The sequence below is a fragment of the Xyrauchen texanus genome, chromosome 18 (genome assembly GCF_025860055.1).
Source record: "Xyrauchen texanus isolate HMW12.3.18 chromosome 18, RBS_HiC_50CHRs, whole genome shotgun sequence".
Classification (NCBI taxonomy): domain Eukaryota; kingdom Metazoa; phylum Chordata; class Actinopteri; order Cypriniformes; family Catostomidae; genus Xyrauchen; species Xyrauchen texanus.
The window spans coordinates 4,506,575-4,520,960 of NC_068293.1; the positions used below are offsets into that span (position 1 = coordinate 4,506,575).

General features: G+C 36.6%; 1 protein-coding gene across 3 annotated transcripts in view; it reads right to left on the reverse strand.

The window, feature by feature from the left end:
• Positions 1 to 14,386, reverse strand: part of kalrna (kalirin RhoGEF kinase a) — a 281,969-nt gene that overhangs the window by 12,079 nt on the left and 255,504 nt on the right. For all 3 annotated transcript variants that reach the window (XM_052148011.1, XM_052148009.1, XM_052148010.1), the window contains 7 exons: positions 7,215 to 7,265; positions 6,988 to 7,065; positions 6,639 to 6,824; positions 5,872 to 6,043; positions 4,408 to 4,634; positions 1,914 to 2,173; positions 177 to 312 (listed from right to left, as the gene is read on the reverse strand). In XM_052148011.1, coding sequence (XP_052003971.1) covers positions 177 to 312; positions 1,914 to 2,173; positions 4,408 to 4,634; positions 5,872 to 6,043; positions 6,639 to 6,824; positions 6,988 to 7,065; positions 7,215 to 7,265 — 1,110 coding nt within the window. The remainder of the gene's footprint in view (positions 1 to 176; positions 313 to 1,913; positions 2,174 to 4,407; positions 4,635 to 5,871; positions 6,044 to 6,638; positions 6,825 to 6,987; positions 7,066 to 7,214; positions 7,266 to 14,386) is intronic.

The following is a 14,386-nucleotide window of genomic DNA, read 5'->3' on the forward strand; positions in this document are numbered from 1 at the left end:
ATAATACAAAAAAAAAAAAACATGATTATCGAAACTTGTTGAGTGACCATTAGTGTCATGCTGTCATTATACAAACACAAGTAAAGTGAGTGCCGTATCTTGGTTTATTTTCACACAAGCGAGGATGCAGCCTGCCCCCACACACACACACACACGCACACCGTCCTCCTACTCACTTTTACAGTGACCTTGCTGCTGAGAATATCTTTAGTCTTACGCAGTCCATTCTCAACCTTAATGTCACTTTTGAGGGGCGTAATGTCCTTCTCAGCACGCTTGCGAGCACGAAGCGTGTTCCATGACAGAGACTTCCTGTTGTGTCAAAACATCAAGTGGTCAAACCCAACACATGCTCATGGAAATGCACATATAACAAGGTAAAGCAAATTAAAGCTCTTGAGGGGGAACATTATTTTTAGGTCCACAAAAAAAAAAAAAAAAAAGAAAGAAAAATAAGATATTTGTTTGTTAACATATAGCACTGATATGTGTAGATACTCAATGGCCAGTTATCAGCCTATGCAATTCCCCACTCAATAACCGCCACGAATAAAAGTATTCGGACACCTACAGATGCATTTGCACACTAACCAATGCCTGAATGTCACCGCATAACAAAATATCAAAGCAAGCTCATATAAATGCACTAAAACTTCAATGAAATTCAGACATTAGTAAGTGTGACTTAAGTGTCCAAATACTGGTTGCATTTAGTATTAACCCACAAGAATCAAGAGGAATGTAACAGATCTGGTATTATATATATATATATATATATATATATGCATAAAAGTATTAAAATCCTTACACCAAAGTGGACACATGGTTTGTGTGAGAGCAGAAGCTTCAATTTAAATGCATTTGGCTAGTATTTTTTTTTTTTTGTAGATCACAGCAAATTCTGCTTCACACACAAACCTTTACTGTCAAGGACCGGTGAGGTTAGTACAAACACAAAATAAGTGTTCAACAAACTACATTACGAAAATTAGAAATTATATGAATAAATCAAAATAAGCTGCACCATTTCTATACTTCAAATGAGATTTGGGACTTTTTAAAAGGTCTGAAAATTGCAATTCATTTAACTAGTAATTGCGTTATCCTTCGATTGGCACTACCATTTTTGAGAAAACTATACAAAGTCAAAATAAAAAAGGATTCAATTGACTAACTCATGTTAAGTCATGCGCATGTCAAAATTTTATTTTACATATTTATTAGAATACATTTTAAATGATTCATTACACTACAACATTGCAACTGTAGTTTTATTGCACAAACCTGACTTCATTAATAAGTGTTCAGTTAAATAGTGCAAAATGCTTTTTACAGGAATGCACTAAAAACAGTAAACAAAGGAACAGTATTTACAGTAAGTGGCCAACATGTGATCCTGTAAAAGAAAAAAATAAATGAAAAGAGAAAAAAAATACTATACAAAAATACAATTAAAACAAATACACAACTTATAAAAAAAATTGCCATAGACAACAGTATACATGTTCTCCATGAGGAGAAACGGGCCAATCCCTTCACAAGTCCTTTCCTTTATCTCTTTTTTGTCTTTCATCAACAAAATAAGAAATCTATTGACAATAAAACAAAGAAATGATAAAAAAACAAGGTGTTAAGAACTTAAATAAGTGTCCAGACATGTCCGTTTCCACACTGATGTAAGATTCCTCGCAAAAGTCAACAAAACAAAATTTATCTTCCTTCGTTTTTTTAACGTTAAGCCGAGAAAAAAAGCTCACAATATCAATCTTTCTGTAAAAATGTCCAAAACATCCGGATTAGTCCCAATAGAATGGGGTGGGGGTGTTCACACAACAAAAAATAAAAGGGGGGGGGGTGGTTGCAGACTTTAAGCAATCCAATCAGAGCTCCAGTTAGTGCTGATTGACACTTACTTGATGTTTGAGTCTGCAGTTGTGTCTACAAGGGATTTCGTGACCGGGCCCAGGATATGTCCCGGCACCCAGCCCTCTGCGGCTGGTGATTGGCTGTTAGCGGGACGGTACACCAGATACATGTTCTGCTGATTAGTTGCCAGTATCTGCACCGTCTCACCCTGCGTGACACAGATCTCATTCTCTTTCAGTGCATTATAGTCCTGAGTCACCATCAAGGAGGATGACGTACCGTTACAACCCACACCGTCATGCTGCTGCTGCACACACACACACACACACACACAAAACATATGGTTAAAACACACATCTGAAATTCAAGGTTGTCTTAAGTGTGCCATATATGCCAAACACCCCACCGAAAGACAGTAAATCTTGGCTAGACACGCGCTAATAACAAAACTCCTGAAGTTCATTTCCATGATAAAAGAGTGAGAGTGTGTCAACAATGCAGATCAAGTAACTCCCTAAAGCCTGAGGTTCTTTTATAAAATGCAGGAAGTACACAAAGTTTCATAAAAAATATTCCTGGCATGTCCCTGGCACAACCTCTCCTAAAAAAAATCCAGTTTAGCCTCTTGGTGAAACTGAACTGCATAGGCTCCCACTTAAAGTCAACAGGAAATGGCATTCATAAACCATTTTATTTCTGTAATATTACGTATACTACGCTAATTGTTGAAGACATGTCCCGCTCTCTCTTTTCTTTTGTAGTAGGAAATATGTCAAACTGCTTCTTTAAATACACAATTGGGAAATGGAGCAAACAGAAATGGAATGCAGGGTGATGATCAAACAAATACACAAATACTGTACCTAAATTATTATTTTAACATTAAACTATGTAAACAATTTGTATGTACAAAAACCTTAACAAGTAAACCATTTCTAAACTCTAATAAATTCTTAAAAATGTCTTTAGTATGTTCTTGTAATATCTTTCTTATTGAAATGATTTACATTACTTAAGTTATCCAAATTGTTGATGATGGCTCTAACAGACAGGACTTAAAAGTAAAGGTTGAAAAACACCCAAAAATGAAAATTATCCCATCATTTACTCACCCTCAAGCTATCCTAGGTGTTTGACTTTCTTCTTTCAGCCAAAAACATTCCGAGTTATATAAAAAAATATTCTGGCTCTTCCAATCTTTATAATGGGAGTGAATGGTACCTTAGATTTTGAAGCCCAAAAAAGCACATCCATCCATCAAAAAAGTAACCATAGGGCTCCAGGGTGTTACTAAAAGCCTTCTGAAGCGAAGCGATGTGCTTTTGTAAAACAATTATCCATATTTTTAACTTTATAAACTATAATCACTGACTTCCGGTAACGGCAGTCCACACGCTCAATGGCTTCCTTTATCCTCTGCGCTTCCGCGTTCATCACTTACGCTAATCCTATGTCATACGCCGGAACTTGACTCTCTCATGAACGCATGGACGCAGTTACCGGAAGTCAGTGATTATAGTTTATAAAGTTATAAATATGGATATTTTTCTTAAAAAATGCATATTTTAATATCCAAACGGATATTTTTTATATAACTCTGATTGTGTTTGGCTGAAAGAAGACATAGTCATATAGAAGTCATATACACCTAAGATAGCTTGAGGGTGAGTAAATTATGGAATCATTTTCATTTTTGGTTGAACTAACCCTTTAACCAATAGTCCATGTCATTTATGTTCAAAGCAAGTTATTACATTATTATGACATATATTTTATTAAGTAAATGTATATAACATATAAATTGCATATATTTAAATCACATTTTATTTGATGTTGTCGCTAGAGATGGTTTCTTTTTTAATCGTTTATTGGCAAAAATTTAAGATGATAGTTGACAATAGTATAATTGTACACTTTATCATTACTTATTACATGGCGCTCTGGAAAACTAAATTCTGATTGGTCTGTGACGCCATCTAGTGGTCTTAAATCTTTGAGTAACAACCGCACATCCGGGAATTAAGACATATCAGACCGGACATCCTGGTTTTGTGTGTCATCTTTCCTGCTTCTCCGATCACTCTATGATCTCTACAAGCAATCAAATTAAATAATTTAAAGTCAAATCAATTTCTGTTTATTTTTTAACATACAATAAAAAGATTTTCAAAACTATCAGCCATTTAATCGGTTATTTGCTTTTCCACATCGGTAGATATCGGTATTGGGAATATTCACTATCGGTCGACCTCTAGATGTAGCAGAGACTACTTTTCTTAAGGCTCTTAAAAGCCTGAACCAGTGATATTTTTCTGTCTACTGCCTTTCACACCAATACTCATGCACCTGCAGGACAGTCACAACATCAGAGTGTGCTTCTGCAAATGTTAAAACATTCTCCATTTTTTGTCACTTGATGGAGTCATTTCCTTTCTTCTGACGCACCATTCCCATTGAAATCAACGGATTTGCAGCATACTCTGATGTATCGTAAACTCTAGGCAGCCTAAATATTTCATCTCATCAGGGCTGTGTTCTTACCCTGGGGGAGTGGTATCTGCCCAAGTCGTGGCAGGAGCTGCCGTTGGAGGTAGGTAGCTTTAGTGGGGTGGAGCTCCGTTCGGACAGAGCGGGTTTTTCTGCTCCCAGTGATGCAGTAGAGCCGGGCCGGCTGTTGGACTGACCCGCACGCCCACTGCTCGATGAGTTACGGGTCAGAGACTGAGAGCCACTCCGCTCTTTCTGATACTCGATGGGAGACTGCAGAGCTGTGGAGACATATGTACAAACACATTGCTGACAAAGCTTGAGAGGACACTTATGATTTAAGATTCAAGAATTACAAAGACGATTCACTGTTTAAAGGGGTCATGACATGGTTTTTTTTTATTGTATTATTATGTTCCCTTAGGTGCAATTATAGTATTAATATATTTTTTTTTAAGAAAATCTTTTAAAATCTAGTGATTTATGACCTTTTCCCACCCTGTTTCTCATCCTCTGATTCAAACAGTCTGTTTTGGGGGCGTTTTCCATTTAAGACTTCAGTGTTAACGCCCACTGTTATGATTGGCTAACGTCAGTGCCTATGTATCAATTATTGACGCTCCCAGCCAGAACAATATGCAAGTAAACTAAGTAAAAACACTGTGATTATTCATAATGAATGAAATTGCGCTTTAAAAAGTAGTTTAAAGTTTAAAATAGATTACTTACAGTTTAGCGTCGTCGTTGTTCCCAGAATAGTCGGCACGGACTTATCTTTGAGCAACAGTTTTCTGGCAAAGCCAGCATCATATTGAGATTTGTTCTCAAAACAGTCATCCTTAAAATGTACAGAACAAACGCTTAAGTTAACACTTGCTGTGACTGGAACGTCCGCAAAAAATAAACTGCATCCATTTTTCCCTGACGTCTGGATCTTTCGGCAGCTTATTCAGAGGTTTTGTTTGACCACAGCCAGGAACAGCACATCTGTGTGGCATCGTAATTTTCCTGTGCACAAGTAGTCTCTGTCAGAGCTCGCTGTCCATCGACTGAACACTTGTGAGGCGACGGCGATACTGAAATGAGCGTAGTTGTCTTGCGCTTAAAGCGTAGTTATCTTGTGCTGGAGGCGGTCATATGCAAACGCTGTTACGTCACTTCTAACCGACACGTCACTTCTAACCATCACGTCACTTCTAACCATGAATCCAGAACGAGCTGTATTTTGAGCTTGATTAAATAAATGATTCGTTTAGAATGGGGAGGACGTCTTAAAATATTAAACTTGCAGGACGTTTTAATGATACAAAGACCTCTTATATACCAAAAGATCAAGGCAAATTTGGTTTCTCATGTCATGACCCCTTTAAGACAACATGGTCTCAAAGAATCCCGTCACCATACCTGCATTTTTCCTAAATGATTTTTACGCGGCTCGTTGTAGGTATCGCGATACGTGTACTGAACAGTGCAATTTTGGCTGGTTGAAGATGTCAAGGTGATGTGACGTTTGCTCACCTGACAGGAAGTTGCTCTGTAAGTCCAGTAGATCAGTGATGTGTTTAACCCACAGCTGTTTAATGTCTGTGTTTGCCGCCTGTAGGGTAAAACGCTCGGCCGACCCACGACACGACAGCACAAACTTACAAGGGTCGTTTTCAACATGCTCTTCCAGACCGAGGTAGCTCACCTGCGCACACACACACACACACACACACACACACACACACACACACACACACACACACACACACACACACACACACACACCTTTAATTATTACTTTTTCCCCCCTGATGTCCACATTATATGTTAGTCAGTTTTTTTTGTCCCGTGTGAATTAATATGCTGGTAAAAAGACAGTGAATCTGTAATGTCCTGCCTGTGAGGCGCCAGGTGCTACAGTACACAAATCCAGAAACAACACATGCTTTGATAGACTTTAACACATTTCACTAATATCATTCATTCTTCTGGTGTTTTGGAGTAATATTTATCCTGCTTTCTCCACATTTCTCCGTGACTGGGCGGGCCAAGTTTCTGATCACTTAATAATTGACATCAATGATGACGGCCAAGTATTGAAGCTCAGTTCAGAGTCATTTTTGCACATATGTTTCAATACATGTTCTTTTTGAGTGAGGAGGAAGTTACATCAGATCTATCTCAAAACATCAAGGCCCAAACTTTAGCTAAACTAGCCATCAGAATACCTGCTATAGTAACACACTGAAAACTACAGTGAATGAGCTCTTTCTTCATCATTACAAGTGGTGTCCACTTACCTTGATACTCTTTTTAAACTGATATCCTGGTGTGGACGAGCCTTTGCGTAAGAGCTCACTGAAGATGACGATCTGCTCGAAGAGGAAGACCCTGCGTTCTTTACTGCGGGACAGTACGCCTGAATCCTGCTCTGTCACGAAGAACGTCTCCTGCTGCAGGAGCTTGCCCTGACTCGTCACCTTACCCTGCGGTACACAAACATACTCATCAAGTGGATCCGCACCAATTTAATGATGAGGTTTAATCTACATAATTAAATGGATTGCTCAGTCAGTGACTACATTAATGATTTTACAACGACTGCTGTTTGTTAAATGAATGTGTGGAGGGGAATTGCTTTCAAGGTACCTCAAATCCCTGCAGTCTTCCCAGGTTCATCATGTCATTGCACAGCTTGGGCACCTGTGACATCAGGTCTACTGCCTTCTGTTACACAGGAAACCAAACAACCTGTTTCACCTCTGAACATGAACCACATTCTGCTTAAACATGCTTTACACATGTCTAAAAACTCTGTTGGTTTTGGTTTATGATTTTTATGTTATTTCATTGAGTATTCTAGATTAGACGTTTACCTCTATATCCTGACAATCCAGTCCAGCCTTTGAGCTGTATTTCAAAAAGTCCTTAAGAAAAAGAAAAGAAAAGACAAACTTAGATACAAGTCTAGGGTGGTTGCAGCCCTATGCGTTAGTTACAACTTAGACTAGTTAGAAGTTACAACTAAGTATTTCAGCGCAACCGTTAAACATAGTGGAAAAATAACCCTTTGTGTAAATTTAATATTTACAGAATTCTCCAACCTGGAGTAAAGGTTGGAATAAAAATGCAAAATGATTAAGTGATATCAATGAGCTGGCAAGTGCCACTGGCATGCAAATTTAACACATACCAAATATACTGTATAAGATATTATAATTAATACATTTTATTCTACGACAGTCTGTCATATTTGTTTTTGTTAATTGCCCCTTAATAACTTTAGATACAATAACTGAATATAATTATTTACATATTTTTAAACAGTGCTGGGCAGATTACTTGTGAATTGTAATCTGATACTGATTGCAAATTACATGAGAAGAAATGTAATCTGTAAAGTAATCTCATAGATAAAATGTTTGGGTTAATCTAATCCAATTACTTTTGGATTACTTTCAACCTAATTCTGTTTTATTTTATGTCATGTGCATTTGAGTAAGAAAATAATTTTAACATAAAATTACAAAGAGAATGAAAATATATTCCATTTTTTATTACTAACAAAAAGAGCCTCACAAAAAGAGCTCCTTATGCCATTTTATGCCATCATGTAAACATTACATGAATGAAATCTAACAGTAATGACAGTGTATGGCCAAAGTTTATAATTCAAAACATTGAGACATCAAGTTACATGAATGACCATAAAACTGCACTGTGCACTTTTTTCACCTTGTCATATTGTAAACAATAAAGATGGCTCATTTTCGGTACACTTGACTAAGTCTGGATACCTTTTCAGTGTGCGGACAGCAATCTCTATGTTTTGGATAAGAATCTCTGGCTTCATATACCTGCAGGACTTTGTGTGAGTGCAACAACTCTCTACACTTTGTAATTTCATTCTATACAACATAAAAATGAAATTATCTCTATAGATCTAGTGGTTAAATGCTGAGATAGACCATTCCAACTTCACCTGGCTGGCACTACACACAACCCTCCCCCTCTCGCTCTCTTCCAAAAACACTCAAAGACTTACTGAACGTATATCAGCGGTGTGTTGATTTAGAATGTAAAATGTAAAAGATTGAAAAAGAGAATGATTAGGGTGATCAATACATTATTAACAAATTACTTTCATTGCCTTGTTAATATGTAATCTTGTAAAAAGTAACTGTAGTCCGATTATGAGTATATTATAATGTAATTTAATCAAATTACAAGTGCTTGTTTTTTGTAGTCTGATAACATAATCCAGATTACATGTACTCCACTACTATCCAGCGCTGTTTTTAAATATACATTTTATATATTTTTTTTAGGGCTGTCGATTTAACATGTTAATAACGTGCGAATAATTAAAAAAAAAATAACGCGTTAAAAAAATTAACGCATTTAATCGCAATGCTTTCCTGAGAGATTCAATCTTGTAGTACCACCTGTTTACTCCAGAGGGCAGTAAGTGAAATTTCAGCTGTGTGAGCAACGCACAGTTTATTACAGTGAACAAAACATTAACAACTCTTCAGCGGACACACAACATAAACGTGCGAACCAAGGGATCTCAAGATGTGTTTAAAGATTGAGTATTAAACTATATTTAACTTGACACAGTGACCTAAACATTTTATTTTTATGACGCAACACACCCGAGACGCGACACAAGCATGTCTGACGCAGGTCGTATGGTCTTTACCTCACAAATATTTAATTACCAACAAGGTTAATGAGGTGTCCTTTAAACTGTTGCACCGTTTTTACCCAGTCTATCTTTATTTAAGAAACATGCTCCCTGAAATAGATCCACGTGGCTCCTTCTGTAATGCTGTGATGAATCTGCCCCTCACATTTTTTGGGAATGTGTCCACACTGTAGTATTTTGGAGAAAATGTTGTTTGTTTGTACGTACCTCTATTTTCTAGTTTTTCTTTGCTTTATAAAGACGTTTCATTTGGTTTTCAGTTTTGATAACTTAAGTTAATATTTTCTGATGAATCTGTTTATTTTTCTTGCCAAGTTTTTATACATAAGTGTAAATTTATGTCTATTAAGCCCCTATTTGCACTTTTTTGTAAAGACTTGAAATATTATTTAAATACTCTTTGTACCTCCAACAACTCCAAAGCATTGAAAACCATTACACTATGTAATGAATATAATGTCTTGGCATTATTGTGAAATATATCTGTAGTATTGTGTACTATGCATACCCCTGGCTTGTTTCTAAAAAAAAAAAATTATATCTGATGCAGGTGTAAATTGACGGGTCCTTAAACAAGCCCTCATAATAAACCTCCAACTGATTGACAAATTCACTTGTAAATGGATTGCTGTGAACTGTATCCCAATGATTGACTTATGATCAATAATATGGTATTAAACAATACATTGTATTCTAAAGCTGCTTTTTGTATTGTCTTATCAATGATTAACTCTTCTGCCACAAGAATGTAATGCATTATAATGATCTGAATATTTTTTTATTTTATATATATATATATTTTTTATATTTAAAGATGACTATGAATAATTATTTCATCATTATATATTGAATTATTGTTATATGAGGGGCTTTCTCAGCAAATATTTGTATGTGCGATTAATTACGATTAATTAATTGGGACACCGTGTAATTAATTCGATTAAAGATTTTAATCGATTGACAGCCCTAATTTTTTTGTATTGTATTTCAAATGGAAATTATTACTGCTTAAAGTTACGTGAAACAAAAAAGGTTTGAACATTAATTGAAGATAAAACTGAAATGCACAGTTTATCGACACTTCTGGGTAGATTACTGCAGAATTGCAATTTGGTATTGATTACAAATGAAATTACTCAAATTACAATCAGTAATGTAATAAATGGGATGATTTTTTTTTTAGGTAATCTAATCTGATTACTTTTGGATTACTTAGAGTTACTGACTTAACTCTTGTTTCTTTGATCTCACAAGCATTTCAGTAGGAAATGTAAAGATCACATGACCAGTCGAATACTACTCCCTTCAACTCAGAAACTTTTCTTTGGCCAAGATGGCTTATTGATGAATTATTCCTGTTCAGAAGATATTTAAACTTTTCCAATAAACTCTTCCAGGTTTATTTATTTATTTATTTATTTATTGTGTGTCCAGACTCCCAGAATCAATAACTAGTGCAGGTCACTTAAGATTCAGACATAGTATTTCACTATACATTAGCAGTGTTTAGTAAATTGCCATGTGAAGGCATGATGTAATGCATATCATTGGTAGCAGGCACGGATAAACCACAGGGCTGATTAAGCAGTTGTCCAGGGGCCTCTAAACCCGAAGAAGCAGAGGCGGCGACAGCCGATTTTGCCTGGGCTTCAGCCCCGAATGTTTTGAGTGTAGCCCCGAATGTATTTTGAAAAGTTGACTGACAAATATGAAACCGGACAAAAGCCTATGTAAACTCCCGAAATCATAATTTGCCTTATTTCATTGTGCTTTGGCTTTGCACATGCTGCATACAGCCTGTACAAATAGACATAGGCATAATCTAGCCTATAGAATAAGTTTCTTTGCTGTCGGTAGCCTATGGGCGACTCCGTTTCTTCCTCTCTGTTGAATATGCAGCAGGTAGAGGAGGAGCTTGCACAGTCGTTGACATCAACTTACGTTACTTAGTGGCGAGTTAACAGCAGTTAGCAGGAAAGACAGCAAAAATGAAGCAAATGAGGCTTTGGGGATTTTTCCAAAAGAAGTCAGTGGGTAAGAATTCACATTTGTTTTTGTCCTTAAAGTCTGAAGATTATCATTTGGCCCACAGTAGGCTAAACCTCACTCTCCTAACCTCAAGAGGTGGACTAGCGACTGACACTAAATGTTGTAGCCTATAGCTTCTGCGTTAGCATACCCGCCTCCCACGCCGGAGACTTTGGTTTGAGTCCCATGCAGAATGAACTTTCATTATTTATCAGGTGTTGTTTTCTCTAAGGTTAACCAATAAGCATTAACATAAAATGTATGTGTGACTTGTTTTGTGATATTAGTTTGTAGTAAATATACAGTTTGATTTGATTAAATGGTTTTGTAGAGTGTAGCAAAGATGAGCTCCAGACTGAGGAGCAGCAGCAGCAGCTGTGCCAGAATCAGGCATGGAAACTGGTAACAATTAATAAGTCACTTTACTTTAGAGAAAGTTAAAAGTGAAACATTGTTTATCCCAATGCTCCTAATGATCCTAATGAAAGGATTTTGACAGATGAACATTGAGGATTATATACAGTTCGATGCCATGGTGTGTCAATGAACTTGCTTTAACTTAGGATCTTATACATCATTTTGACTATTTATGTTAAAAAATATACATTATTTATATTAAATATTTTTTTACCTCACTTTACTCACTATAATATAACTCTTTTGTGATGACTTTAATGTACATGAAAATTCAAGAATCATGATAGATCTTAGGGCAATCCCACTGATCTGCTCTTCCCAATACATTTTCTTCAGTGGTATTGGTCCACAATTTGACATATGTAGCACTTGATGAATTAGTTGTTTGAAGCTGATTTGGAATAAGTTATGTGCTGTATCTGTTCTTTTGCATACAGATGATTCAGGGAGGAGAGAGGATGTTGAGGATAGTACTAGAGTGGAAGATTTAGGAACTGTAGAAACAGGCCCAGCCAGAGCAAAACTCAAAGAACACCCTCTCAACAGCTTTGGACTACAGAGAAGTGGTTGCTAGTGTGAAAATAAAATTGTCTGGTCTAAGCCCGGATGTCCTTCAATGCTGGAAACGCCTCTGCCAAGGAGTCTCGAGCTCTAAACCATTTTTTTAAATATCTATTATATTTCCATGTAAATGTCAGCCTTATGTGAAATACCATTTGTTCGGCCAAATGTGTGCTGGATTACAGCACGAACACAAGCATTGTGCACAATCAGGGCATCGGTGTCTCACAGGCGCAGCACGTTAATTTGAAGGACTACAGAGAACATTCACAAAAGCTTTCAAACACAAAGATCTTGTTTGTTTGTTAGTTTTATAAAGCCATGCCAGATTCTATGGCTATTTCCATGGCGAGAAATGTGTAAGGCACTCTATATAAGGTTTTTGAAATCACTTTTTCCTAAAAACTCTTGCATTAGGTTTGACTTAGTTAGAAATTTCTTCCAGAGTGTTGACTGAATAAAAAAGGTTTCTCACGGGGTTAAGACCAGTACAGTCTAATAAAACATGTTTTCAGGATAATAGATTCAGGCAGAAGGTACATGTTGGTGAGGCTTCTCCTAATATTAAAAATTGTGTGTCATCCTGGAGTGACCTATTCGACAGCGGGGGTAGACGATCTGGTCACAGCGATTTGAAAACAGAGAAACTTTTCTTTTTGCCAACAATAGGGCTGATTTCATGGAGTTTGTTCATGGTGCATTGATCCCACTCAGTTTGCCATTTGTTGTTAATATACAAGTTTATTATGGGTTTTAGGTCAGTGAGAGGTATTGGACACTTTTGGAAAGCCACTGATTATGCCTCTTTTGCAGCAGTGTTTTCACGGAGGTACCCAGTAGAAGAATATATTACAATTTTGGGCCTCCAGATCCAGCAATTTGCAAAGAATCTTTACAAGCGTTGAATGATAATTTTTTAGTGATGACATCACTTGAGGCATGATTTTGAATCTGTAATTATCTGATAGTTTTTCTGTTGCATAGTCTTTATTAAGTCCAGTGCTAAGATGAGAGCATTTGTCTCTGCTGTAAAAATTGAACTGTGGTTGGGGATGGATATTCTATTTTTTTGGCATTTTATCACGAATGCAGATGATATGGTCTTCAGATTTTGATCCATCTGTATATATGTGATGAATATATTTCTCTAATGTAGGGGAATTGTTGTTGGAGGTCATTTGGGTGAGTTTCAGATTTTTTTTCTTGTTAGGTCTAAAATTATTTTTGGTTTTTTAAAGGTCCAGGGGGGGGATTATACAGAAGATTATCTGTTCCAGCATGCTCAGATCTTCTTTGAGATTTTGTAAATGTGGTATGATCTATAGTCCATAAGGTTGGATATGTCTTGGTTTTTGTTTGTATAGGCTTGAAGAAGGAGTTGAGAAAACAGGATGGTAGGCTAGGTTTTCTTGGTTGGTCTTCAGCTTTGTTGTATATTGTAGGGCCAGTTTGAGGCATCTGTTCTACAGTAAAAGTTAATTTGCTTCTACATACAAACTTTGAATTGATGACATTCTATAGGCCCCTAATGTGTATGCTTTGATGATGATCTGTGTCCAAGAGTCGGATATACGATTTCCTGGCTGATCCATACACTATACTGTACATCCATAATCCAGGCGTGATCGAATTAGTGTTCTGTAGAGAATTAAAAGAACTGAGCTTTCTGCACCCCATTTTGTTTAAGCTAAAACCTTTATAGCTTCCTTAACCACCATGATGTGTTCACCATCCATGAATATCTCTGGCTCAAGATGGAGAGAGCATAGATGGCAAAAATGCATACAAACCGTTTTGGTCTTTGAAAACTGAAAATGATTTGATACTGACTAGGACTGCATTCTGTTAATTGCCAGCTGGATTTTCTGTTCAATGTTATTCATGGTTTTGCCTCTGTAGCAAATACCAATGTCATCCACAAAGACTGCAATGGATATGCGACCCGATGGCTTTCGCAATGTCATTGATTTTGATACTAAAATGTGTAACTGATAAAATGCTTCCTTGTGGTACTCTTAGCTCTTGTTTATGTGGGTCAGATAGGGTATTACCTACTCTGACTTTACGTGTATGTCTGTTTCATAAAAAATGTGCAATAAAAATGGGTAAGTACCCTCTAAAATCAAGTTGATATAAATCCTTTAAAATACAGAATAAGCTTTTCTCCAAGTCAAAAAAGACATGTTCTTTTTAGATGAAAGCATCTCGTACGTAGCTTTCATGGCTGATGAGGTGATCAACAGCACTTCTTCTTTTTCTGAAGCCACACTGAACTTTAATTAAGAGATGTTGCGATTCCAGGATTCATACTAGACGTTCATTAAGATTAAGATT